Below are 25,920 nucleotides of genomic sequence, written 5' to 3'. Positions count from 1 at the left end.
TTTTTGTTTTTACATTTACTGATCATTTCAAAATAATATTTCAATTCTATCTTAAATAATGTGAAGAGGGGTTTGGTCTCTGCCCACTTCATTTTATGGACAAAGAATCTTCCATGAAAGATAAACACATTAACAATGAAAGTTAAATCAGGGTCCATATCATTTGGTTCAAAATAAAACATAACATCTCAAATCTCTCGAGTCTCTCAAATTAAAATTAATAGCTGTTTCTTTTAAAATAAAATCTTCTAACTCACTCCAAAATCTTCTGACATAAGAGCAGTCCCAAAATAAATGGTCAAGAGTCTCTGGGTCACAATCACAAAATACACATTTGTTATCAATAGCTATTTTAAATCTGTGTATAATAAAGGTCTTTACGGGGTAGATTCTATGAATGAGTTTGTATGATACTTCTTTTACCTTATTAGAAATACAATATTTACCAGATAACAAAACTTTGTTCCAGTTCACTTGTCTTAGGCCTGCATTATAGTAACATATTGACATACTTTCCTTATATACCTGTTATTACATTATAGTTTAAAATGTCAATTCCTTCTAATTGTATTGAGGCTACAAAATCCTCAACAGTTGCACATGGAGTAGTGTTATATTCTCCTAAAAGAAGAATAACACCTTTAGGGACAGCTCTAACAACAATTTGATACTCCTCAGGAATGAATGTAACATTGTGTGTTCTAATAAGTTCTGGATAATCATACAGTTGTCCATCATTATTCAATAATTGTTTAACCTAAATAATGTTGTTGTCAAACCAGTTCTGGAAAAACAAAGACTTGTTTTTGTATCTTATGTCTTTATTATTCCAGATTGTATACCTATGAGGGGAAACATTGTGTTTGTACATGAGCTTCCAAGTTAGAAGTACTTGTTTGTGTACTTGTGAAAGTTTGCAAGCTTAATAGTGATTTTACCCATATCAAAGTTGCATACGAGTAAGAATTCTAGACCACCAATTTGTTGGAATATTAAATTAGGGATGATATTCCAGATGCAATCCTTATTTCTCAAATAGTTTTGTATACAATTAATCTTAAATATTATATTAGAGGTTTTAAAATCCAGAGCATTCAACCCTCCCTCACCTTGGGTGCTACATATTACCGCTTTTCTTAAATAATGAGGTTGATTCCTCCATATGAAGTTAAATAATTTAGTATCAAACATTTTAGTTACTGACAGAGGAACATCCAAGGCAAGGGAGGTATAAACTCATCTGGACCTTCAGATTGATAAAAGTACTTGTCCAGATAAAGACAGATCTCTTAATAAACAGGAGTTAAATCTCTTTCCAATTCTCTCTACAAAAGGAGATAAATTTAAGTTGTCCCTTTCTTTCTGATCTTTGCTAACTGTAATACCAAGATATGTGATCACATCTTTTACAGGGATATTACATACTGAGTTTAAGTCACATTTCCTAATATTCAGAGAGAAACCTGATACATGTGAAAAGGCATTAATAGCTTTCTTGACTTCATTGTGATCTTTCAAATAAATGGTGGTGTCGTCAGCCAATTGTGAACCTTTTATCTCTTTGTCTTGTATCTGAATTCCCGTAAAACTATCCTTATTTATATGAAGTGCCATAACTTGTGTCACCAATAAAAATAAGAAAGGAGAAATTGGGCATCCTTGTTAAACTCCACGTCTAATGTCGAATCTTAATTTAACAGAGCTGTTACTATTATTGTAAAGTGTCTTAATTACACTTTGAAAATATTGACCAAAACCCCCAAAAATCGAAGAATCTCAAAAAGAAAACAATGTTCAACTGTATCAAATGCCTGGTAAAAAAAATTTTTTTTTTTAATTTTACCTTTATTTAACCAGGCAAGTCAGTTAAGACACATTCTTATTTTCAATGACGGCCTGGGAACAGTGGGTTAACTGCCTGTTCAGGGGCAGAACGACAACCTTCCAGTTACTAGTCCAATGCTCTAACCACTAGGATACGCTGCCGCCCCAAGTCTACAAATAAAATAAAGCTATCTTCCATAATGTGCTCATTGTAGTCTATCAAGTCCAATACTAGTCGAATATTATTACATATATGTCCCCCCTTCATAAAACCAGACTGGGTATCATCAATGATTTGGTGAAGTCCTTTTTAAGTCTTTCTGCAAAGATGGATGCAAGTATCTTTCCATCATTGTTCATTCATGTGATTGGTCTCCAATTTTCTAACATCATAGAATCTTTGTTTGGTTTGTGTATTACAGAAATTAGGCCACGTGTCATGGAAACAGGCAGGACCCCTAAATCAATTGCCTCATTAAAAACATTAAATATAAATTCAATAATATCCTCCTGAAAATATTTATAGAATTCACTGATAATGACATCATTCTTCTCTTTCAACTTGCCGATACATTTTTATATCATTAATAGAAATAATTTCATCACAAGACTTTTGGAAGTCTTCATCTATGAATGTTGCTCAGTTCTGCAGATGCTCTGTTTTAATTCGATCCACTGCCACTCAATGGATATTTATTCAGCTTCTGACTGTGTTCATCTTGGGTGGCTCAGGGAGCTCCTTTGGGACATGTGTACTTCAGTTTAAATTCAGTTTAAATTGCTGTGAATTTAAACGGATGAGAGGTTGTATGATTACGTACCTTCTGCTAGTCCAGACCGCACAGTGAGGCAAAGCGGGCCCAGTACACCGGCTAATCACTGGTGGCTAGTCCACCTGACAGGGGTATCCTGGGCTAGGAAGCCTAGTGCATCTAGACGTTGTCACAGCGTAGATACCAACCTCCGGCTTCCACCACACAGCGGGGCAGAAGCGGAGTCAGAAGACTCCGGTAGAATGGCGAAACACTGATAAAAACCTGATCGTTGAGGAGTATCCAAGGCTAGTCGGCCCAACGTGTCTAGGTCGTCAGTCACAGCACAGATGTATTCTCTCTCGGCTTTCAGGAAGGGCACCAGATTTTGCCTGTTGTTTAATAACAACTCTCACAGCCTATAACGGTTTTGCTAAGTAATAAAAACTTGTAACACTTGAAATAAACAGTGTGTCACAACACGTTCAGCAAAACTGCCCTGCCGCCATCTTGTGTTTCATTACACAATGCATTGCAAGAATAATCAGTACAGATTGGAGGTACTCAAACACTTCCATTCCAACATTGCTTCGTGAGCAGGAAACTGAAAAAAAGACAAGAATATGAATTTAACCAGAAACACTTCTGTTCATTTTTTGCCTTTATGCTATCTATTACATTTTCAATCTCTATTATAATGGTGCAACACAAAGCTCGATAAAGTTCATTGATATACATTTCCTTTGCTTTTAGATGATCTATGTAGAACTCCTGAATGGTATTCTATTCAGTACCTGAGTACATCCTCTGTGGGCAGAACTGGACTATGGCTCCGTCCTGGGTGAGAGGGGCCAGCACTAATTTGTAGATGTCTCCACACATGATCTCCAGCACGTAACAGGTGTTGCCCCTGAGGGGAGGGGTGCAGGTGTTGTTGGACTGATTAATACAGACACCTAAATGTGTTGACAAATATACTGTTCAATTTGGTGCTATTTCTTTCCATCCACCCTATCCCTATCACCAGGTCTCATTTTCAACCTCAATGGACTTGCCTGATTAAATTAAGGTTAAATCAAACTAGATAAGATGCATTTCCTGAAGAAAATGTGTGTGCTTGGTAATCAACCCCCCCATCCCCTCCTTACGTGTGATCTGGCAGACAGTGAAGTTGTCTCCCTGTCTGTTCTCAGGGTCCCGGGCGTTGCCCTTGATGCAGTAGTCCCAGCCTCCAGACCAGGGAAGGTGACGCTGGTGTCGGTGGAGTTCAGCTTCACCCTGCTTTCTGAGCCCTCCATGATGATGCTGATTGTGTAAAGGACAGCGTGGACCACTGGCTCCCACCCCACCACGATGGTGTCATTGCTGGGTGAGGTGGAGTTGAGCTCTGGCGCTGCAACCACTGTAGGAGAGAGACAGCAAAGAGACATCTTATTTGAGGTGTGTATTTGTTTGTCTGTGTTGGGGTGTTTATGGTTTAAATTGTAATTGTATGATAGCCTACTTATCACTTTCAATTAAAAAGTGTACTGTTTTCTGTTCTGTGTACTTTCATATAACAAAACTGTAAAGTGCATATTTTATTTTGGGTGGGATGGTACTGTGTGAGTGTAATTACAATGTACTACATGACTGAGATCTGAGATTGACCCTCTTCATCTCTTCTGCCGCTAAAGAACATCAAACCACTAAACCACAATGGATGAAACTGCTGCTGTATTGTTTTGGTACATGAAGAAACCCGATAGGCTGACTAACTCAGTGCTCAACCCAGTTAAGTTTATTATTTGTGTTCATGGAGAGGGGTCAGATATAATTACCCCGGATACAGGATAGATAACTCTCACCCTTAGGGCTTTAAGATCAGGTATGCAGCTACTCTCCTTTCTTAGCTTTCGTTTGTTCTTTCTTTCCCCAACAGTCAGTTAATGTGAGGTCCAAGGGACAATACCTGTCTTTGCTACTGAAGGGAGGGAAGGCTGGCTCCTGCCTCCGTGGATGACGGATATGACACTGAGAGTGTGTACGCCTGGAGGTTGAGCATGGTCCCGTGGGAAGAGGACACCTCGGTCTCGGGGGAAGGACAGGTCGGTGTTCTCAGCCCGCAGGATGTAGTAGGAGGCTCCTGTCACATTCTGACCTTAGTTCTTTTGTTATGTCTTTGTTTTAGTATGGTCAGGGCGTGAGTTGGGTGGGTTGTCTATGTTCCTTTTTCTATGATTTGGGATTTCTGTGTTTGGCTTGGTATGGTTCTCAATCAGAGGCAGCTGTCAATCGTTGTCCCTGATTGAGAACCATACTTACTGTAGGTAGCCTGGTTTCACTTTTGGTTGTGGGTGATTGTTTCCTGTGGCTGTGTTTGTACCACACTGGACTGTTTCGATTTTCATTTGTTCATTCACGTTGTTATTTTGTATTTTTGTAGTGTTCAGTTTTATATATTAAAATTAACGCTTACCACACTGCACATTGGTCCTCCGATCCTTCCTACTACTCCTGTTCGTCAGAAGAGGAGGAGGACAATCGTTACAGAATCACACACCACCAAAGGACCAAACAGCGAGGTAACGGGCAGCAGCAGCGATCTTCAGACACCTGGACATGGGAGGAGATCCTGAATGGCAAGGGACCCTGGGTACATCCGGGAGAGTCAGGAGCTGCCAGATCCGCCCGTCAGTCAGGAGCTGCCAGAGCCGTCCGTCAGCCAGGAGCTACCAGAGCAGTCCTCAGTCAGGAGCTGCCAGAGCCTTTCGTCACTCAGGAGCAGCCAGAGCCGTCCGTCAGCCAGGAGCTGCCAGAATCGCCCGTCACTCCGGCGCTGCCGGAATTGCCCTTCACTCCGGAGCTGCCGGAGTCTCCCGCCTGCCGGTGCTGCCGGAATCTCCCGTTCGTCCGGTGCTGCCAAAAATCTCCCGTCCATTCGGGACCCATGGCTTGGGTCCCCAGTCCGAGGTCGGCGGCGAGGGTCGCCGCTCTAAAGAGGCCACGGACGCGGTTAAAGAGGCGGAGAGAAAGACTATGGTGGAGTGGGGTCCACGTCCCGCGCCAGAACCGCCACCGCGGACAGACACCCACCCAGACCCTCCCCTATAGGTTCAGGTTTTGCGGCCGGGGTTCTCAATCAGAGGCAGCTGTCAATCGTTGTCCCTGATTGAGAACCATACTTAGGTAGCCTGGTTTCACTTTTAAGTTGTGGGTGATTGTTCCCTGTGGCTGTTTGTACCACACGGGACTGTTTCGGTTTTCGTTTGTTCATTCGCGTTGTTATTTTGTATTTTTCTATTTTTCAGTTTTATATATTAAAATGGACACTTACCACGCTGCATATTGGTCCTCCGATCCTTCCTACTACTCCTATTCGTCAGAAGAGGAGGACAATCGTTACAGTCCTCTTCTGGCTGTGCCGGGTGGAGATTATAACAGAACATGGCCAAGATGTTCAAATGTTCATAAATGACCAGCATGGTCAAATAATAATAATCACAGTAGTTGTCGAGGGTGCAACAGGTCAGCACCTCAGGAGTAAATGTCAGTTGTCTTTTCATAGCCGATCATTAAGAGTATCTTTACCACTCCTGCTGTCTCAAGATAGTTGAAAACAGCAGGTCTGGGACAGGTAGGACGTCCGGTGAACAGGTCATGATTCCATAACCGCAGGCAGAACAGTTGAAACTGGAGCAGCAGCAAGGCCAGGTGGACTGGGAACAGCAAGGAGTCATCATGCCATGTAGTCCTGAGGGCTCAGGTCCTCCGAGAGAAAGAGAGAATTAGAGAGAGCATACTTAAATTCCCACAGGACATAAGACAGGAGAAGTACCCTAGATATAACAAACTGACCCTAGCCCCCCGACACATAAACTACTGCAGCATAAATACTGGAGGCTGAGACAGGAGGGGTCAGGAGACACTGTGGCCTCATCTGATGATACCCCCAGACAGGGACAAACAGAAAGGATATAATCCCACCCACTTTGCCAAAGCACAGCCCCCACACCACTAGAGGGATATCTTCAACCACCAACTTACCATCCTGAGACATCCGGTGAGTTCTTGGGGATCGCTGTGACCTTGTAGGAACTGGTTCCTGAGTATCTACTCCATCACACTGTCACACTCTTAGATGTAACCCTGAATATCAACACTGTGATTTATACAGTGGGGCAAAAAAGTATTTAGTCAGCCACCAATTGTGCAAGTTCTCCCACTTAAAAATATGAGAGAGGCCTGTAATTTTCATCATAGGTACACTTCAACTATGACAGACAAATTGAGAAAAAAAATCCAGAAAATCACATTGTAGGATTTTTAATGAATTTATTTGCAAATTATGGTGGAAAATAAGTATTTGGTCAATAACAAAAGTTATTGAGGAGGTGACCAAGAACCAGATGGTCACTCTGACATGGCTCCAGAGACTCCTCTGTGGAGATGGGAGAATCTTCCAGAAGGACAACCATCTCTGCAGCACTCCACCAATCAGGCCTTTATGATAGAGTGGCCAGACAGAAGCCACTCCTCAGTAAAAGGTACATGACAGGCCACTTGCCAAAAGGCACCTAAAGACTCTCAGACCATGAGAAACAAGTTTCTCTGGTCTGATGAAATCAAGATTGAACTCTTTGGCCTGAATGCCAAGTGTCACGTCTGGAGGAAACCTGGCACCATCCTTACAGTGAAGCATGGTGGTGGCCGCATCATGCTGTGGGGATGATTTTCAGCGGCAGCGACTGGGAGACTACTCAGGATAGAGGGGAAGATGAACAGAGCAAAGTACAGAGAGATCCTTGATGAAAACCTACTCCAGAACGCTCAGGCTCTCAGGAAAAATTACATACTTACCTGATTTGTTTGATATTAATAGTAAACGGTTATATATTTAACCAAGAGTAAAACTGGCCTTCTAATGCTAAGTTTTTATGGTGTCCATTCTAGCACCCTGCAGCTAGTCTGGGTGTTGAGGACATGGGTTTTTACTAGAGATAGCTTGAAGCTGCCGATTGATGTCTCTGTAATAAAAAATAAAAAACAGCCACATTTCAGTCTATCATTATTGGTGCATGTGAGACATATGTGTCATGACGTGGCCCTCTTTGCGTATAGCGGCAGGGTAGCCTAGTGGTTAGAGCGTTGGACTAGTAACTGAAAGGTTGCAAGTTCTAATCCCCGAGCTGACAAGGTACAAATATGTCATCTGCCCCTGAACAGGCAGTTAACCCACTGTTCCTAGGCTGTCATTGAAAATAAGAATTTGTTCTTAACTGAATTGCCTAGTAAAATAAAGGTATAATTAAAAATAATGAGTGCCTTCCCTCTCTCCCACCTACACACCGGTTCTCAGATTGTGAATTCCTGGAGTAGACTCTCTCCCTCATGCAGTATAGAGAGAGAAATCTTCACAGTAGAACAAATGATTTTTTTCCTACATCACAGAACTTGAGAACTGAACAATATCCATGTTTTGGAGAATGTGTAAACGGTCGGGGGAGAAACCAGCTACGACCGGTCCGTTTTGTTTTATGATTGTGACCTCAGGAAAGACAATACAGCCACGTTACCATTACTCTGTTTATACAGGAGCCTCCGTTATGAGGCTTGCATCTAATTATTGTATAAAATGAATGAGTAAAGATACAACTATTTGTGAAATTGTGTAATGTGATTTTAAACCATTAATGTGAGAGAATTGTATTCCCTTTAAAGTTTAACTAAGTCATTGGCCCGCCCCATGAGCACAGACATTGATCTGGCGTCATGGGACAGCCCTTTTCTACTGTTACGAATATAACCCCCACCTGAAGGAATTCCCTTCAGGCAAACCTTGATCACAGAGGGGGCGAAGGTTTGAGTAGAGATCATAAAAACCTCAGTATAAGCTAAAGTTGTAATGGTTGTTGAAACTCTGAGACTGTCGATTCCAACAGAATAAGAGCAAATCTTCGATACTAATTACTAGTCTGCAACTAGAAGTTATGTCGACCTGAAATGCGAAGTCTGACAAACGCTGAAACAGCTGTTATATAAGAACATTTCTGAATGGGACTCTGAAGTATCCATTCTAACCATGAGAGACTTCATGGGAGCAGAGACGATGAGATGAACTTTCCAACAGAAAGACGGACGATTCCAACAGAGATCACGACGACACACTGAGCGTAAAGATATATTAATTGCAATTATTCCCGAACGTTCATGTGCAAAGGATTAGCATTTCAATCAATATAATTATCAACTGTGTAGTGACTTTTGTCTTTCACACCCTTCTCAGTCCACACCCACTTCCCTTTGTCTACCAAGTCGCCATATCGGCTTAGCCCACTAGGGAACATCCCCTATCATTTCCTTGTAACCATACCTACTGTTTGTTTGTTTATGCATTTCTGTGATTATTTAGTTAGTTAATAAATAAATTATTAAGACAATTGATGTATGGATGATAACCAACAATTTACGACGTTTGGAATGAGACTAACGTGAGGTAAAGAATAATTCCTTAATTAGAAGACTAATTGATCATATATAAAAATATCTGAAAAGTTATATTAGGAAAATTATAACTTTGTAATCTGAAGATTTTCCTTGGTGCCCCGACATCCTAGTTAATTTCATTTACATTAGTAGTTTAACCAAATAATAATAATTACAGAGAATTGATTTGATAAAATAACAGTCTTCACTTTAATGATGCCAAAGACATATGTCTCCGGTCAAACTGGGCCTGCATGCCATAGATGAGATAGAGATAGCCTCAATGGTTCTTAGACATCCTGGCATCTGGGAGACAACACCAAAGGCAGATGACCAGAGGATGAACCCAAAGTGGCTTATGGTGCTCCCCAATCTATATGGGAGGGGTGGAACCAAGCATTCTGGGTATTAGTTATATAAACTGTGCATTGTCTGTGAAGGGCAGACAAGACTGTTGGGCTGACGATTTCATTATTTCAATAATTAATCAATATTAAATTAAGATGATTGTTTGAAGGAATGACTAAGTCTCTCTCAGTACTGAATTTCCACGACAGACCTCAGACTGGGGGCGAAGATTCACCTTCCACCAGGACAACGATCCTAAGCACACAGCCAAGACAATGCAGGAGTGGCTTTGAGACAAGTCTCTGAATGTCCTTGAGTGGCCCTTCCAGAACCCGGACTTGAATCCGATCGAACATCTCTGGAGAAACCTGAAAATAGCTGTGCATTGACCCTCCCCGTCCAACCTGACAGAGCTTGAGATGATCTGCAGGGAAGAATGGAAGAAACTCCCCAAATACATGTGTGCCAAGCTTGTAGCGTCATACCCAAGAAGACTCAAGGCTGTAATTGCTGCCAAAGGTGCTTCAACAAAGTAGAGTATGTCTTATGGGTCCTATGTAAATGTGTTTTTTTTAATACATTTGCAAAAAAATCTAAAATCCTGTTTTTGCTTTGTCATTATGGGGTATTGTGTGTAGATTGATGAGGGAAAAACATTTTACTATATTTTAGAATAAGGCTGTAACGTAACAAAATGTGTAGAAAAAAAGGGTTCTGAATACTTTCCGAATGCACTGTAAATGTTTTACCTGATAAAGTTGACCTCTGAAAGTGAAAACAGAAGAAAAAACATATTTTACTACAAGAGAATGTGAAACAAATAACATTAAACAATGTTCATACCATAAGAAATGTTATAAAATTCATACAAGCACATTTCTGGAATGAGTGTGCCCTACTCAAGGCTAATCTTACAGTATACCTGGGAAAAGGTATGCCAGTCAATGAGCCAGTGTTCTCTCTAAATAGCTCATTCCTTTTCCTCCAACTGACTATCCATGTTTTGCTGGAAGGACCTGAGAGCCAATGCCCAGCAAGGTAAAATACACCATCCACTTGATAGCTCCCATTCTGTCTTTCTCTTCTTGATGTTATCCTTTTCTGTTGTAGTAGTGCTGGTGTTTCTCTCGAATAATTGAGAGAAGTTATTTGGGAACTGCTTCACGTTATACTTTTTTCTTTAACATATTTCTGATCTGTGTTGGCTGGAAAGAGGTAGAGGGTGCTCAACCAAGCATTTAGTTTAAAATATACTTAAGCATCAAAAGTAAATGTAATTACTAAAATATACTTAAGTATCAAAAGTAAAATGACAAATAATTTAAAATTCCTTATAGTAAGCAAACCAGATGCCGTCATATTATTGTTTTTTAATTTACAGAAAGCCAGGGGCACACTCCAACACACATCATTTGCAAACGAGGCATGTGTGTTTAGTGAGCACGCCATATCAGGGGCAGTAGGGATGACCAGGGATGTTGCCTTGATAAACGTGTGAGTTGGACCCTTTTCGAGGCTTACTAAATTTTAACCCTCTTATTATTAAAAAAACAGAAGAAGAAAAATCAATGGTGACAGAGGGACTTATCTTTAAAAGGTAGAGTCCTAATAACCTAGTGTAACGGATGTGAAACGGCTAGCTTAGTTAGCGGTGTGCGCTAAATAGCGTTTCAATCGGTTACGTCACTTGCTCTGAGACCTTGAAGTAGTAGTTCCCCTTGCTCTGCAAGGGCCGCGGCTTTTAGGGAGCGATGGGTAACGATGCTTCGAGGGTGACTGTTGTCGTTGTGTGCAGAAGGTCCCTGGTTCGCGCCCGGGTATGGGCGAGGGGACGGTTTAAAATTATACTGTTACATTGATGCTGTTGACCCGGATTACTGGTTGCTGCGGAAAGAGGAGGTAGGTCAAAAGGGGGGTGAGTGAAACGGCTAGCTTAGTTAGCGGTGTGCGCTAAATAGCGTTTCAATCGGTTACGTCACTTGCTCTGAGACCTTGAAGTAGTAGTTCCCCTTGCTCTGCAAGGGCCGCGGCTTTTATGGAGCGATGGGTAACGATGCTTCGTGGGTGACTGTTGTTGATGTGTGCAGAAGGTCCCTGGTTTGCGCCCGGGTACGGGCGAGGGGACGGTTTAAAATTATACTGTTACACTAGGCTGAATGTTTCTCTAGACTAACATATGGCACTCTATCTTTATATCTTGATGGTAAAATAAGCAAGGAGATATGAATAATAAGGAGATGCTTTTCAACTTTCTGTGGAAAAACCGTACCCGTTATATTAGGAAAACTGTTGTAATGAACACTTATGAGAATGGTGGACTGAATTTTCTGGACTTTACTACTTTAAATAATTATTTTAAGATCAATTGGATAAAACAATTCCTAAGAAGACCCACTTCTATCTGGATTTACAGTATATTCCTCATCATGTCTTCTCTACTTTTGGTGGCCTTAACTTCATGTTGTTTTGCAATTATAATATTGACAAAGTTCCAGTGAAACTTTCTGCTTTTCATTGGCAGGTTTTCTTGTCATGGTCCTTAATTTATAAACACAATTTTTCTCCACACATATATTATATATGGAATAATCGGGATATATTGTATAAAAATACTTATTTGTTTTTATAATATTGGTTCTGAAATAATATCATATTGGTGAGCCAACTTACTCAGTTATAAGGAATTCTTATCACTTTACAAGGTCCCTGTAACACCTAAAGATTTTGCAATTGTTTTAGATGCCAATCCCTCAGGTGTTGCTCTATTATTCAGGAACGTGTCAAGACCTGACCCTCAGAGCCTACCTTCTATTGACCCTGTTGACTCATAAGTAGGAAATATTTGTTTCTCTTTTGGTCCATTCAACAACAGAGCGGTACGAATCTTGTTTCAGCAGGATGTTGTATCTATACCTTGTCATGCCTTATTGGAATGGATTTATTGATAATATCTGTTGGAAAAAAGTTTGGATGTTGCCACACACATACCTACTTGTTAACAGAATTAAGGAAGTTTCCTTTCAAATTATTAATAAATATTATCCTGCCAACCACTATATGAAGGAGTTTAAGGAAAACATCAACTCAAATTGCTCCTTTTGTAATGACCACCCAGAAACAGTGTTGCATCTTTTTTGGCATTGTATGCATGTAAGAAAACTGTGGCAAGACATCAGTAGATTTATAATTGAACACTTTTATGAAGATCTTACACTATTGTGGAGAGATGTACTGCTTGGATTCTTTACCTACGATAGGAATAAGCTGAAACATTTCTATGTCATTTCTATGTTTTTTTGACCCCCTTTTCTTCCCAATTTTGTGGTATCCAATTGTTAGTAGTTACTATCTTGTCTCATCGCTACAACTCCCGTACGGGCTCGGGAGAGACGAAGATCGAAAGCCATGCGTCCTCCGAAACACAACCCAACCAAGCCGCACTGCTTCTTAACACAGCTCGCATCCAACCCGGAAGCCATAGCCGCACCAATATGTCGGAAGAAACACCGTACACCTGGCGACCTTGGTTAGCGTGCACTGCGCCCCGCTCGCCACAGAAGTCGCTAGTGCGCGATGAGACAAGGATATTCCTACCGGTCAAACCCTCCCTAACCCGGACGACACTAGGCCAATTGTGCGTCGCCCCATGGACCACCCGGTCGCGGCCGGCTGCGACAGAGCCTGGGCGCGAACCCAGAGTCTCTGGTGGCACAGCTAGCACTGCAGTTTCACTATTCTTTTGGCCAAATGTCATATTCACAAATGTAAATTTACAAACAAAAAACAACATTTCTTACCCTACAAATTTTTAAAACTGTATTTTAAGACAATTAAATACTCTACTAACAAAAAAACATATGTATGTCCCTTAAGGTCTTTGGGTAACGTGATATTCTACCCCCGAGCTCAATTGTCCATTGTGTATAATCGATATATACTTGCGTTCCCTCATGTACTCACAGTATTGATTTGTTGTTAATAAAAATAAATAAATAAAAGAGTTGGACCCTTTTCCTGTTCTGCTAAGCATTCAAAATGTAACGGGTACTTTTGGGTGTCAGGGAAAATGTATGGAGTAAAAAGTAAATTATTTCGGAATGTAGTGAAGTAAAAGTAAAATTTGTCAAAAATATAAATAGCAAAGCAAAGTACAGATAACCCCAAAAACGACGTAAGTAGTACTTGATAGTATTTTTACTAGTAAAGTAATTTACGCCACTGCTACGTTTAAGGTTCACTATCCCATTATTTTTATTTCTACTTTGCACATTCTTCCACTGCAAATATACCATTCCAGTGTTTTACTTGTTAAATTGTATTTACTTCGCCACCATGGCCTTTTTTTGCCTTTACCTCCCTTATCTCACCTCATTTGCTCACATCGTATATAGACTTATTTTTCGACTGAATTATTCAATAATGTATGTTTGTTTTACTCCATGTGTAACTCTGTGTTCTTGTATGTGTCGAACTGCTTTGCTTTATCTTGGCCAGGTCGCAATTGTAAATGAGAACTTGTTCTCGACTTGCCTACCTGGTTAAATAAAGGTGAAATAAATAAACAAATACAATTCTGAACCCAGAAAACTACCATTTCTCATAATTCGGACTACAACAGACTACTCGCGCGTAGTTGTCGACACTGATGACGCACAAAGTACGGGACAGGGCAAGCGTTGGAAAAAAAAGAAACAAGATGGCAACTGTTTCAGAGCACGGGCTAAAAAGAGTAGTTTGGCAAAGTAAGTGAAACTGATTATGGCAACGTTTAGCTACTGAACGTATCGGGCTTATTTCGAACTAATAGCTACTCAAATTATGTTATTCACTTGAACTTTTGCAAAGTTGTGTTGTTCTTCTCTGACAATGGAATGTCAACTAGCCATAACTTCTGATACGGAAGTTTGCAAACTAGCCATGTGTCAGTGGCCAAAGAGTTCCGAAATGAACTTTAGTGTTTTCAATTTTGGGTGTTTATCTACTTTGTGATTACAACTGCGATTCTTAGTTATACCATATAACTTGTTTGCACATGAATAACAATGGGGAACCCAATCCAATTTGGTTCGTTAGCCAGCCATGTTAGCCAGATAGCTAACTTGCTAACTACCTAGCGATACCTAGCTAGTTAGTAGCCGCAGCTGTTCTGGGCAGACGGCTAGGTCATTGTATACATATCATTATTGGTCAGTGCACTGTCAACGAATATGAAAATAAAATGTCTGTGTGGGTTGGCTTTAGATAAGAGAAATAAGATATGTAATTGTTTTGCCGGTTAGATCATTGTGGGAGGGGGCAGCTTTCAGACAGTCTATAATAATGTAGCCTAGGGGCTGTCAACTACACAGTATTTGCGAACTGCCATTCTTCTTTCAACTAGGAATAAAGGAAACGATCATCGAGGATTGCAAGAAGTCAGAAATATGGAAGGTAGGGGGACTGGATCTGTTTATTGCAGACATTGACTGCATTCCATCACATAAAGCCCATGTAATGTGTTAAGTGCTGTATTCCCGACAGCATACTATCCAGTCATTGTTTTGATACATTCTCAAGCATAAGTGTATTGTATGCTATGCTGATGACGTACAATACTAACTGAATCAAAAGGTGTCTTCATATCAAGGTCATAACATATTTTCTTTCTCAGATATTGATATTGGACCACTTCACCACCAAGCTCCTGTCGTCATGTTGCAAAATGTCCGACTTGATGCAGGAGGGAATTACCAGTATGTCGCACTAATTGAAATGATAATTTCCATATATGTCTAATGCTTGGCCTTGTCTCCCGTCATTAGGAATTGTAACTATGATTTCAAACCATAAATATTACTTTGGTTGTAATTGGAGAACTACATTGCAAGTGGTGGAAGTTTTCACACATCAAAGTGACGCTTCTGTTTCATGGATTGGTGGTATAGAAACTATTAGATCCCTGTAAGGCTGTGTTTCGTTTGTGTAAGAGGAATATAAGAATGTGTCCCCACCACAGCATAAGAATAACTAACATATCGTTAGTGTACAAATAGCCCAAGGCAACTTTGAATATGTTTTGAAGGCCCAGTTCAGTCAAAAACATAATAATTTTAAAAAGTATTTCCACACTTATGTTTTAATAATACTGTAAAATTGTGAAAATTATATTAATGCCCTTTTAGTATAAGATAAATTGCCCTTGGCTGAGAAGCTATTTTTGTGTCCTTTTGACCATTTTAATTGAAAACAATCACAGTGGGGTACTTCATTGTTACCTAGAAATGATTTCATATTGAGATTAAAACAGTTAAAAGTGGTATTGTTGATATCTGCACCATGACCTGAAATTAAACTGAGTTTTCTCTTAGTTGTGGAGGACCTCTACAAAAGCAGAGAGCCTGTACTAGAAATGAAGGCTATCTACTTCATGACCCCGACAGCAAAGGTTCGACATTAGATATCTGTACACCATACCCCACTTCAATATTGAAATGTCTACATTGATCATCATTACAAACAGCACAATACAACTGTTATTCATGTGTACTAGGTTTGACAGTGCTGTGAATGTGTATTTGTAATTAAATATTTCCATACTGTGCTTAGTGTGTGGATGCCTTTATTGGTGACTTCAAGTTGAAACCCAAGTACAAAGCAGCATACGTTTATTTCACTGACTGTAAGTATATACTGTAGAAAGGAGAATTTAGTTTTGATGCAAATCATTAGAAAAAGGTAGACCAATTTCATGAGTTGATTGTAAATTCTGGCACTATTTTTTTCCCTCTCCAGATTGTTCGGATGAGTTGTTCAACAAAATGAAACTGTACTGTGGAAAGTATATACGTGTCTGTAAGGAATTAAACATTTCTTTCTTGCCCCAGGAGTCACAGGTAAGTGGTTCTTATCAGGCTTTCTATATTTATCTGGTTTTATTCCTTACACTGACTTTTACCATGTTGGTTAGATTATTCATGGTTGTTGGTCTGTGAGTGTCTGCTGGTGCTGGACTTCAGTAGGGGAAGAAAGGGATCACAAAACCCTGCAAGGGCATTACATGAAAACCTTTATGATGTAATATGCTGAGGCAATCTGTCAACGCTATGATTCTCTAACGGAAAATCAGAATTGTGTAACCCTTGTAGGTTTCATTATATTCAAAATTCCTGTTTTATTAGGCGAGACAGATGTTTATCAGTTAAGAATGGAGGACTATGGGAAGATTTTCTCAGTTATTGTGTGTTATTGGCACCTAGTATTTGAGAGTGAAACTGAACACAATGAACTCAGTCAAAAAACCTTGGCCTTCATAAATGGCACACACACAATGACATTTCTGGATGCTCCTCTCATCCATGTGTAACATCATAATAATCCTATTATTAAGTTAATCCGTGTAGAAACAAATCACCACAATACAACATTAATTTACAAAGAATCAGTGCTATTCAAAATGTTGGTCCAAATTGAGAATGTTCTTGTTGGAATATCTGATCAGAATATGTAGATAAGGCTGCATTACATATGATCGGTGTATAGCAATCCTTTATGTTTCAGGTGTTCACTTGTGATAACCCTGGGGCCTTCCGCAGTATCTACAGCCCTCACTGTAGTCAGGACAAAGTGAAGACATTGGAGACTTTGGCAGCCCAGATCGTCACTCTCTGTGCCACGCTGGACGAGAACCCAGGGGTCAGATACAAGAAGTGAGTCAGAGAGAGGAGATAAGAGCTTCTGCTTTCTCAGTTTACACCACTTCTGACACAACTCGTTCTCCTCAGCCCCCAAGCACATTCTGAGTTTTTGATTCTTTATGGGAATATGTATTACAAAGACCGAAAGGAATTGCATTATATAACTGTTGGATATAATATTTTTACTATAAATGTCTAAAGTGTTCTGTAGCCACACCTTGATTGTTTACTCATAGGAAAGAGTCAGTCACTGACTTCCACAACATTTGAATTAATAATCATCATACACTTTGTCCCCCACAATTAAATTGGGGAGGGGACTGTGGACCTGCCGCCGTACGTTTGTTTGCATGTTAGTCACACACGACATCTCAGACAGCACTGGGCCGATTTGGATGAAACTTGGGTGAATGATGCGTCTTGTCATAGAGATCCAGCATTTACAAAATTACACTGATTGGCCTGAGGTGGGAGCTATAATGATTAACTGAAATTTGTTAGTCACGCGATATCTCAAATGGCCAATCATTTGTGGGGGGTAACATGTTTAATGTTGCCTTGTTTAGAAATATATATATATATATATATGACTCTGCTGTTCTGTTACTAATGTACATAACTCATGCATAACCATGTATTTTGTCAGGGAGACCGTGTTGGAGAACACCACTCTGGATAACGCCAAACAGCTTGCAGCACTGGTGGATTACAAACTGACTAAGCACTACGATATGGATGACAATAGCAAGAAAAAGGTGAGGCGGACACCTTGCCTGTTGTCAGCAGGGAGTTGACACAATAAATAAGGACTTAACCGAGAGCATTAGAAAATATATGAAAATAGTTAGAGGTGACGGACACCAGTCAATAGACTACATTAAGACTGATGGTATTGCCCTAGACATTGTGTTGAAGTATTTAGTTGGAAGGTTAGCATGGTCATTTGTGTTAGTTTGTGAGGCTCGTGAGGCCAGCCACATACTATAATAGTACGACACTACAAAATTGTTGATACCTCTTTCTGTGTGTGTTGTGTTTTCCCCTCAGGGAAAGACCCAGGCCCAGCTGTTAATCGTAGAGAGGGGCTTTGACCCTGTGACCCCCATCCTACATGAGCTGACCTATCAGGCCATGGCCTACGACCTTGTCCCAATCAAGAACGACACCTACAAGTGAGAACCCAGCTCAGTCCCAGTACAATTTTTTTTTATTCATTAGCTGATGTCTTGGCGACCATTAGTCCTGTATGGCTCAGGTAGTGCATGACACTTGCACTGCCAGAGTTGTGGGTTGGACTCCCAGGGCTCCCCATATATAAAATGGATGCACGCATGACTTAAATTGCTTTGGATTAAAGCGTCTGTTGAATGGAATGTATTTATTATTATTTAAAAATATATATATAATATATATTATTAGTCTTCCTGTGGTCCACTCACCCGTAGCGACCATTTGTCTTCCCCTGGTCCACTCTCCCTTAGCGACCATTTGTCTTCCCCTGGTCCACTCTCCCTTAGCGACCATTTGTCTTCCCCTGGTCCACTCTCCCTTAGCGACCATTTGTCTTCCCCTGGTCCACTCTCCCTTAGCGACCATTTGTCTTCCCCTGGTCCACTCTCCCTTAGCGACCATTTGTCTTCCCCTGGTCCACTCTCCCTTAGTGACCATTAGTCTTCCTCTGGTCCGCTCTCCCTTAGCGACCATTAGTCTTGCTGTATTTCACTCTCCCTTAGCGACCATTTGTCTTCCTCTGGTCCGCTCTCCCTTAGCGACCATTAGTCTTGCTGTAGTTCACTCTCCCTTAGCGACCATTAGTCTTCCTCTGGTCCGCTCTCCCTTAGCGCTTAGCGACCATTAGTCTTGCTGTATTTCACTCTCCCCTAGCGACCAATAGTCTTCCTCTGGTCCGCTCTCCCTTAGCGACCATTAGTCTTGCTGTATTTCACTCTCCCTTAGCGACCATTAGTCTTGCTGTAGTTCACTCTCCCTTAGCGACCATTAGTCTTCCTCTGGTCCGCTCTCCCTTAGCGACCATTAGTCTTCCTCTGGTCCGCTCTCCCTTAGCGACCATTAGTCTTGCTCTGGTCCGCTCTCCCTTAGCGACCATTAGTCTTCCTCTGGTCTGCTCTCCATTAGCGACCATTAGTCTTGCTGTAGTTCACTCTCCCCTAGCGACCGTGGTCTACTCTCCCTTGAACCCCTGCCTTGTGTTCTGTTTTCTTGTTCTCACTTGTTCTGGAATGTCTGAATGGGTCAAAATAAATATGACAGACTTTCTGTATTAATTTAGAGGATAGCTGCACAGTAGCTGCTCCTAAGACATGTATACAGTAGACACAAAGTAATGTCTCTTTTGGCTGGCTATGTACTTTTCTATGTGCTGTATACTGTAAACATAGACATACATATAATCCACTGCCATGATGATGTAAGACAAACGTTCGTTCACTTGTTTCTCTGTCCAGATACAAGTCTAAAGATGGTTCTGAGAAGGAGGCCCTGCTGAATGAGGATGACCAGCTGTGGGCCAGACTCAGACACATGCACATTGCTGAGGTGTCAGAGTAAGTATCCATTTTAATTTGACATTTTTAAACCTCTGAAATAGTTATACTAAAGATAATTTGTTAAAAATGTGCTTTATATTTTAGACAAATACCTAAACTGGTGAAAGAAATTTCTGCCAACAAAAAACAGCCAGATGGAAAGGTAGGTGGCCATTTTAGGTTCTCCCTCCACTGTTCTACATGAAACTAGAAAGATTTTCTGTATCTGGTTTTGTCCTCTCCCTCCCTTGAGTTCCCATCATTATTTTCTTCTCATCAATATTTTAAATATTTTCTAGATCACAATAAGCGGTTTATCCCAGCTTATGAAGAAGATGCCCCACTTCCGCAAGCAGGTTGCTCAGGTACGTAGCGCCAGGTGATCTGGTCCGCTCTGGTTGGCTCCTTCTGATTGGTCTGATGGGTTTGTGTGTGATGCCTTTGAGGCCCAGTGTCATGTAGTGCTTTCTTCGATAGGTCTTTATGGAAACAATATTGTGGAAAACGGATCATTCACCTATTAGGTGGCTGGGTTTATATGGAAATGAAAGCTGTTCACTTATACTGCCATGTGATTTTTAGAATGAAAAACATCAGCCATGTTTCAATGTCAACCACAGAAAACGGTCCATCTGAATTTGACTGAAGACTGTATGAACCACTTCCAGAAGAACGTGGAGAAACTCTGCAAAGCTGAGCAGGTATGTTTTATGCTATCTCATATGTATGGCCAAAATGCCACTGTTGTACTGTACATGTCCCTTATGTATGACCTTGTGCTTTCTGAGTGGTGTTATGTCTTCGCTGTTCTATAGGACCTGGCAGTAGGGTCTGATGTGGAGGGTGTGAAGGTGAAGGACCCCATGAGGACACTGCTCCCTGTCCTGCTGCACCCCCATGGTACCTATGACAAGATCAGAGCTGTTCTCCTCTACATCTTCAGTCTCAATGGTGGGTCTGCTGCACTGACTCACCCCCCGCCTTCACAGTCTGTCTTTATATTTACATGTGATCATTTAGTCATTTTTATATTGCATCTATTATATTGAAATTTTAATGAGTCTACGGTTTGAAAATGGAAAGTCATTCATTCCTTATTTGCCCCTTAACTAAGGTAGCGTTGGAGCTTCAGCTATAGGAATATTCTTTCAATAGAATCTCTTTAAATTTGAACTTTAGTCAAATACTCTTTTTAAAAACATTTTATTTTTGGTTCTGAACAGGAACAACAGAGGAAAATCTGAACAAACTCATCCAGCACGTTAAGATCGAGGAGGATCGAGAGTTCATTCTCAACTGGCGAGAACTGGGAGTCCCCATCATATCTTCGGTAAGTGAGACTTCTAGGGCATACTGTACATAGTCTGCTAGATCTTAGCTGGCTCATAGCCCAGGTGGATTCTATAGTACTATCAGTGTGCATTGTATAGTAGTGTGGCACTAGTTTTATGTGGTTGTGTACTTTCTTTCAATTCTCCTTTTGTATCTTCTTACCTTTAAACAGGGCTTTTAGTTATTGTTATGTTCCTATTTCTCACTCTCTCTCTCCCTCCACCCAGCCGAGCTTCTTCCCAATGCGTAGGTCATCTCGAAGGGACCGCACTCAGGAGGAGACATACAGCCTGTCCCGATGGACACCTGTCATCAAAGACGTGATGGAGGTCAGTGTTAATGATAAACCGTTTCCTTATCTCACAGAACAGAACTGTGTCACTTAGCTTTTCTCAGGGACAGGGGTAGGGAGGGAGTCACATGGGTAGGAAGGGAGGGAGTCACAGGAAGGGATGGGAACCAGGGCTCATATTCATAAAGTTGGAGTGCTGATCTAGGTTTAGTTTAGCCTTCTAGATGTAGATTACATGGACAGGGTGGACCAGACCCTAGATCAGCAGTCCTACTCTGAGACATGTTGTGGTGTTCTGGGTAACAGAAATTCCCTGAACGTTAAGGATGGGTGAGTCAATGCAGTCTGTTTTGGATGTAGGGAACAGAGGGAGATAAAGGTTTTTGGGTGGCCTTCGGGTCACAGGAGGGTGGTGGGATTAGGAATGAAATGGGATGGGTGAGGGAAGGCCTATGATATGTCAATCGTCACTCAGTACACAGTCCCTTTCTCGGTCACTGTGCTATTTAACTCTGTCAATGGCATCTGTGTAACAGTGGATCGAGGCTTACAAGCGCAACCCATAACTATACAACTGATTCAGGATCAATTCTCCTAATGGCTGATAGCAGCCTAAGTATAACTATTATGAACTAAAGCTAAGCAACACAACCAGCCTTGGACCTGCAATAAGTGACCAAACGTCCTGGGCCCATTGTCCAGTAACTGCCTCCCCACCATCTGAATGAGTCATAGTGTAAGAATACTTTTTGTGTGGTGTTCCAGGATGCTGTGGAGAACAAGCTGGAGACCAGGGAATGGCCACACCAGTCAGAGTGCCCAGCAGCCTGGAATGGCTCTGGGGCTGTCAGGTAAGATTCAACATTCTTTGTCACACAACTGCAGTTGGTGGTATTTGCTTTTGGTAAAGGGTGGTAACAAAAAAGTGCACATGATTGACATTCATAGACTAATTGCAACCCAAAGGATCGATTGGGCTTGAGGAAAGGGGTTATGGCTGTTACAGAAGGACCGTTGGCACTCACACCAAACTCCATTCAGAGGCTTCTCCCATCCCTGGGGTGTGTTATGACTGGATGTCACAATGACTGGTCCAAATCGTTACTGCGTGTCAGTTACACAAGCTGATCTCTTTATAGTCTAGGTCTAGGATATGGTTCTGTTATAAATTACAACACTTACAAATACAGATCTGATTAACTAATGGAAAAAATATGATAACGTAACTATTATTAATGATGGCTCTCCGAGTGAATTCTAATCTCTGACTCACACTGACACATATTATCCATCCTTCTCTCCTTTCCCAGTGCCCGTCAGAAACACAAGGCCAGTACACAGGATGAGCGGAGGAGTGGCTCCAGGCTCATCATCTTTGTCATCGGAGGGATTAGCTACTCAGAGATGCGCAGTGCCTACCAGGTCACACAGTCCGTCAAGTCCTGTGAGGTCATCATAGGTGTGTAACAACAGCAGCAACTCTACGTGCTGTGCTGCAGGGCAGCGTTGGTGAATCTCAATCTCTTGTTAGTTGCATCCTTTCTCATCGCCTCCAATGTGATCTTCTCCATTGCAAGAAGCGAGAACACAAAGAATTGAAGACTTTTGTAGATTCAACCAACCATTCTCATTGTCCTTAACGACAGCCCAGTAACTGGACTACTGCTTGACACCCCCTGCTGTAAATAAATGGTAGTACAAAAACAGGAGGTAATGAATGGAAAAATAAATGCTGTACAGTATGGTTCAGTCTTGAGCAGGGGTACATCTTTCACTGGGGACGGGGGCCACATTTTGAACATTTGTCTCACCCAGTTTTATAATTGGAATGTGATACAAAATGGGGCAACTGGGTAGACTGTTTTGGAGTGTTTATCCGATTGGATAAAAAAAATATATAAATATATATATTTTTCTGAAACCAAAGTTGCACCCCTGGTCTTGAGTGTCAGGCAAAGTAACACTACAGAATGTTCTTCATCTGTGTCTTTTTATTTTGTTATTTAAAAACGTCATTTTTTTTCTTCTCCAGGATCGTCCCACATTGTGACCCCCATGGAGCTCCTAGACGATATTCAGGCCCTGAGTAAACCAACCACCACCAAGGAGACCTTTACAATAGTGAAGGAGTGACCCACCCCGTACCCCTTCCCAAACATAACACCCTCCCCCAAACCTGAGCACAGAGCACTCAACTTCATCAATGGAAGACTGAAGGGAATTCATATTCTAGAGTTTAGTCATTAGCTATGTGTATTATTAATACTTAACTTTGGAACCTGGTGCATATTTGTAACATAACCGCTGTGCCCTACACTAAAGTGCATTTATTACCTTTTTATCAAATCTGTGTGTGTGTGCATCTCTAATGGCACCCTTTATTCCATAAAAAGTGCACTACTTTTGATTAGGGCCCATAGGACTCTGGTCAAATGTACTGCACTGCTGGGGAATATGGTTCCATTTGAGATGCACCCTGTTTTTTTTTTCTCACTTTAAAACACTCAATGTTCCATGTTGGAAAGCTTCTGAGAAATGCTTAGAGATGTAATTTGGATAAAAAGATATGGAGCTAAGATAATGTACATATGATGTAAGCACTGTCTGTCTGCTGCTAGCTAAATCCTCTCCCCTCCATTACTGTTTATATTGTCATAGATTATTTACATTTTCTTGTATTGAACTGCTGATGAATAAATGGCCGACATGGTTCAATGGTGTCTTATTATTTGGAGTGATACTCACTTTGCACATACACCCCCTCACTTATTCAAAATACAATGTGCACCTCTTTGGGTCCCCGGGAACAGGATTGAGAACCACTGCTCTAGAGTCATCTACTGAAACACTCATATATATATATATATATATATATATATATCATTAATAATATAAAGTTGATCTAGGGTGATACTGGCGATTGGGAGGTTTTGAGGAGACGTATGAAGCATCTGAATAATGAAGACAAAGAAACAGATCAGAATGCTTAATCAGAACAACAGTAATGTGAACCTCTGCAGCACATGTACTCAAAGCCAATCCTCTCCAGTGGGCTGCTACAGAAAGGAAGCAGAGGTTCTATAGAGAAGACAATAAGCGCAGCAGGTTTTTGTGTCTGAGGTACCTGGCGGAGCTGGGACATGGGTATTGAGTGAACAAAGTGTTCTCATACCTGAAAAAGAGACAATGCTGCTGCTGCCCCCCCCCCCCCCCCCAGAGGATATGAGGCTTATATATCAAATCTGCCCTACTTTTAGCCACTCCAAAAAAAATGCAGTATCACAGCCATGTTTTATATTGTGTCCATTGATTGTTGGAGATGAATCATTGCATTGGCTTGTATAGGCTATATATTTTCAGCACTTGTATTATGCAAAATGATATAGCACATGCAGATACTAAAGTGGGCACACTCTCTATATAGGGCAACTATTTTTTGTTGTTGAAAATCATCAGTACAGTTGAAAATGCGATGGAAACCCATTTTACTTGTATTATTTATTCGGTACATGGGAATTTAACTGCACAAGGTATTTTTTAAGTGCATTATGTCATCACGCACATCCTTTAAACTGCAACAAGTCAATTCGATTAAAGAACGTCACTGGGAAAATGCACATAGGCTATTGATTTTGTGCGGATTTTAGAATATTCGCATGAAAATCTGTTGCAAATTGGATGGAAACCTTGCTTGTGGAGAGGAAACGTCCAAAGTCTGCGACCATCCATATATGTTAAGGTAACACGTGGGCCAGCAGGGAGCACTTCCCTGGGCCAGCATTTATTTTTTTATAAATAGATCAGAAGAGATTGAACAACATGAATTGAGATATAAAGCAATACATTAAGTGGTCTTGCATGTTATTACTTCCATTCACCTAATCCAGAGGCATCTGAATCAGATAGAATTTCTTACTCAAATAGCCTACTGAACACACCCGACTAGAGTGGGCTACAGACCTTCAAGTCTACTGATAGTAGTAGTAGTCTAATGCCACCTTTGTCTCAAAGTGACCTTGAAAACAGCAACTGTCTTTTCTCTCTATATATCAATTATGTTGCTCTTGCAGCGGGCGATTTCCTGATCCACCTCTATGCAGACGGCACCATTCTGTATACTTCTGCCCTTCCTTGGACACTGTGCTATCTAATTCCCAAACGAGCTTCAATGCCATACAACACTCCTTCTGTGGCCTCCAACTGTTCTTAAACGCTAGTAAAACCAAATGCATGCTTTTCAACCGTTCGCTGCATGCACCCGCACGCCCGACTTGCATCACCACCCTGGATGGTTCCGACCTAGAATATGTGGACATCTATAAGTACCTAGGTGTCTGGCTAGACTGTAAACTCTCCTTCCAGACTCATATCAAACATCACCAATCTAAAATCAAATCTAGAGTCGGCTTTCTATTCCGCAACAAAGCCTCCTTCACTCACGCCGCCAAACTTACCCTAGTAAAACTGACTATCCTACCGATCCTCGACTTTGGCGATGTCATCTACAAAATAGCTTCCAATACACTACTCAGCAAACTGGATGCAGTTTATCACAGTGCCATCCGTTTTGTTACTAAAGCACCTTATACCACCCACCACTGTGACCTGTATTCTCTAGTCGGCTGGCCCTCGCTACATATTCATCGCCAGACCCACTGGCTCCAGGTCATCTACAAGTCCATGCTAGG

General features: G+C 41.1%; 1 protein-coding gene across 1 annotated transcript; it reads left to right on the top strand.

Annotated features, from left to right (window-relative positions):
• The first annotated feature begins 14,062 nt into the window (after positions 1-14,062).
• On the top strand, positions 14,063-23,947 carry LOC123997153 (syntaxin-binding protein 3-like). Its single transcript, XM_046301247.1, has 19 exons — positions 14,063-14,131; positions 14,770-14,819; positions 15,040-15,121; positions 15,737-15,813; positions 15,975-16,047; positions 16,161-16,261; positions 16,926-17,074; positions 17,709-17,817; positions 18,110-18,234; positions 19,528-19,626; positions 19,714-19,771; positions 19,908-19,973; positions 20,229-20,309; positions 20,424-20,559; positions 20,832-20,938; positions 21,168-21,269; positions 21,998-22,083; positions 22,543-22,691; positions 23,265-23,947. Exons 1-19 carry the CDS (start codon positions 14,086-14,088, stop codon positions 23,363-23,365), a joined length of 1,797 nt encoding a protein of 598 aa, XP_046157203.1. The 5' UTR covers positions 14,063-14,085; the 3' UTR covers positions 23,366-23,947.
• Positions 23,948-25,920: the final 1,973 nt, after the last annotated feature.

This window comes from Oncorhynchus gorbuscha, linkage group LG15 (genome assembly GCF_021184085.1).
Source record: "Oncorhynchus gorbuscha isolate QuinsamMale2020 ecotype Even-year linkage group LG15, OgorEven_v1.0, whole genome shotgun sequence".
Lineage (NCBI taxonomy): Eukaryota > Metazoa > Chordata > Actinopteri > Salmoniformes > Salmonidae > Oncorhynchus > Oncorhynchus gorbuscha.
The sequence above is the reverse complement of the archived record's forward strand: the minus strand, read 5'-3'. Positions and strand labels throughout refer to the sequence as shown.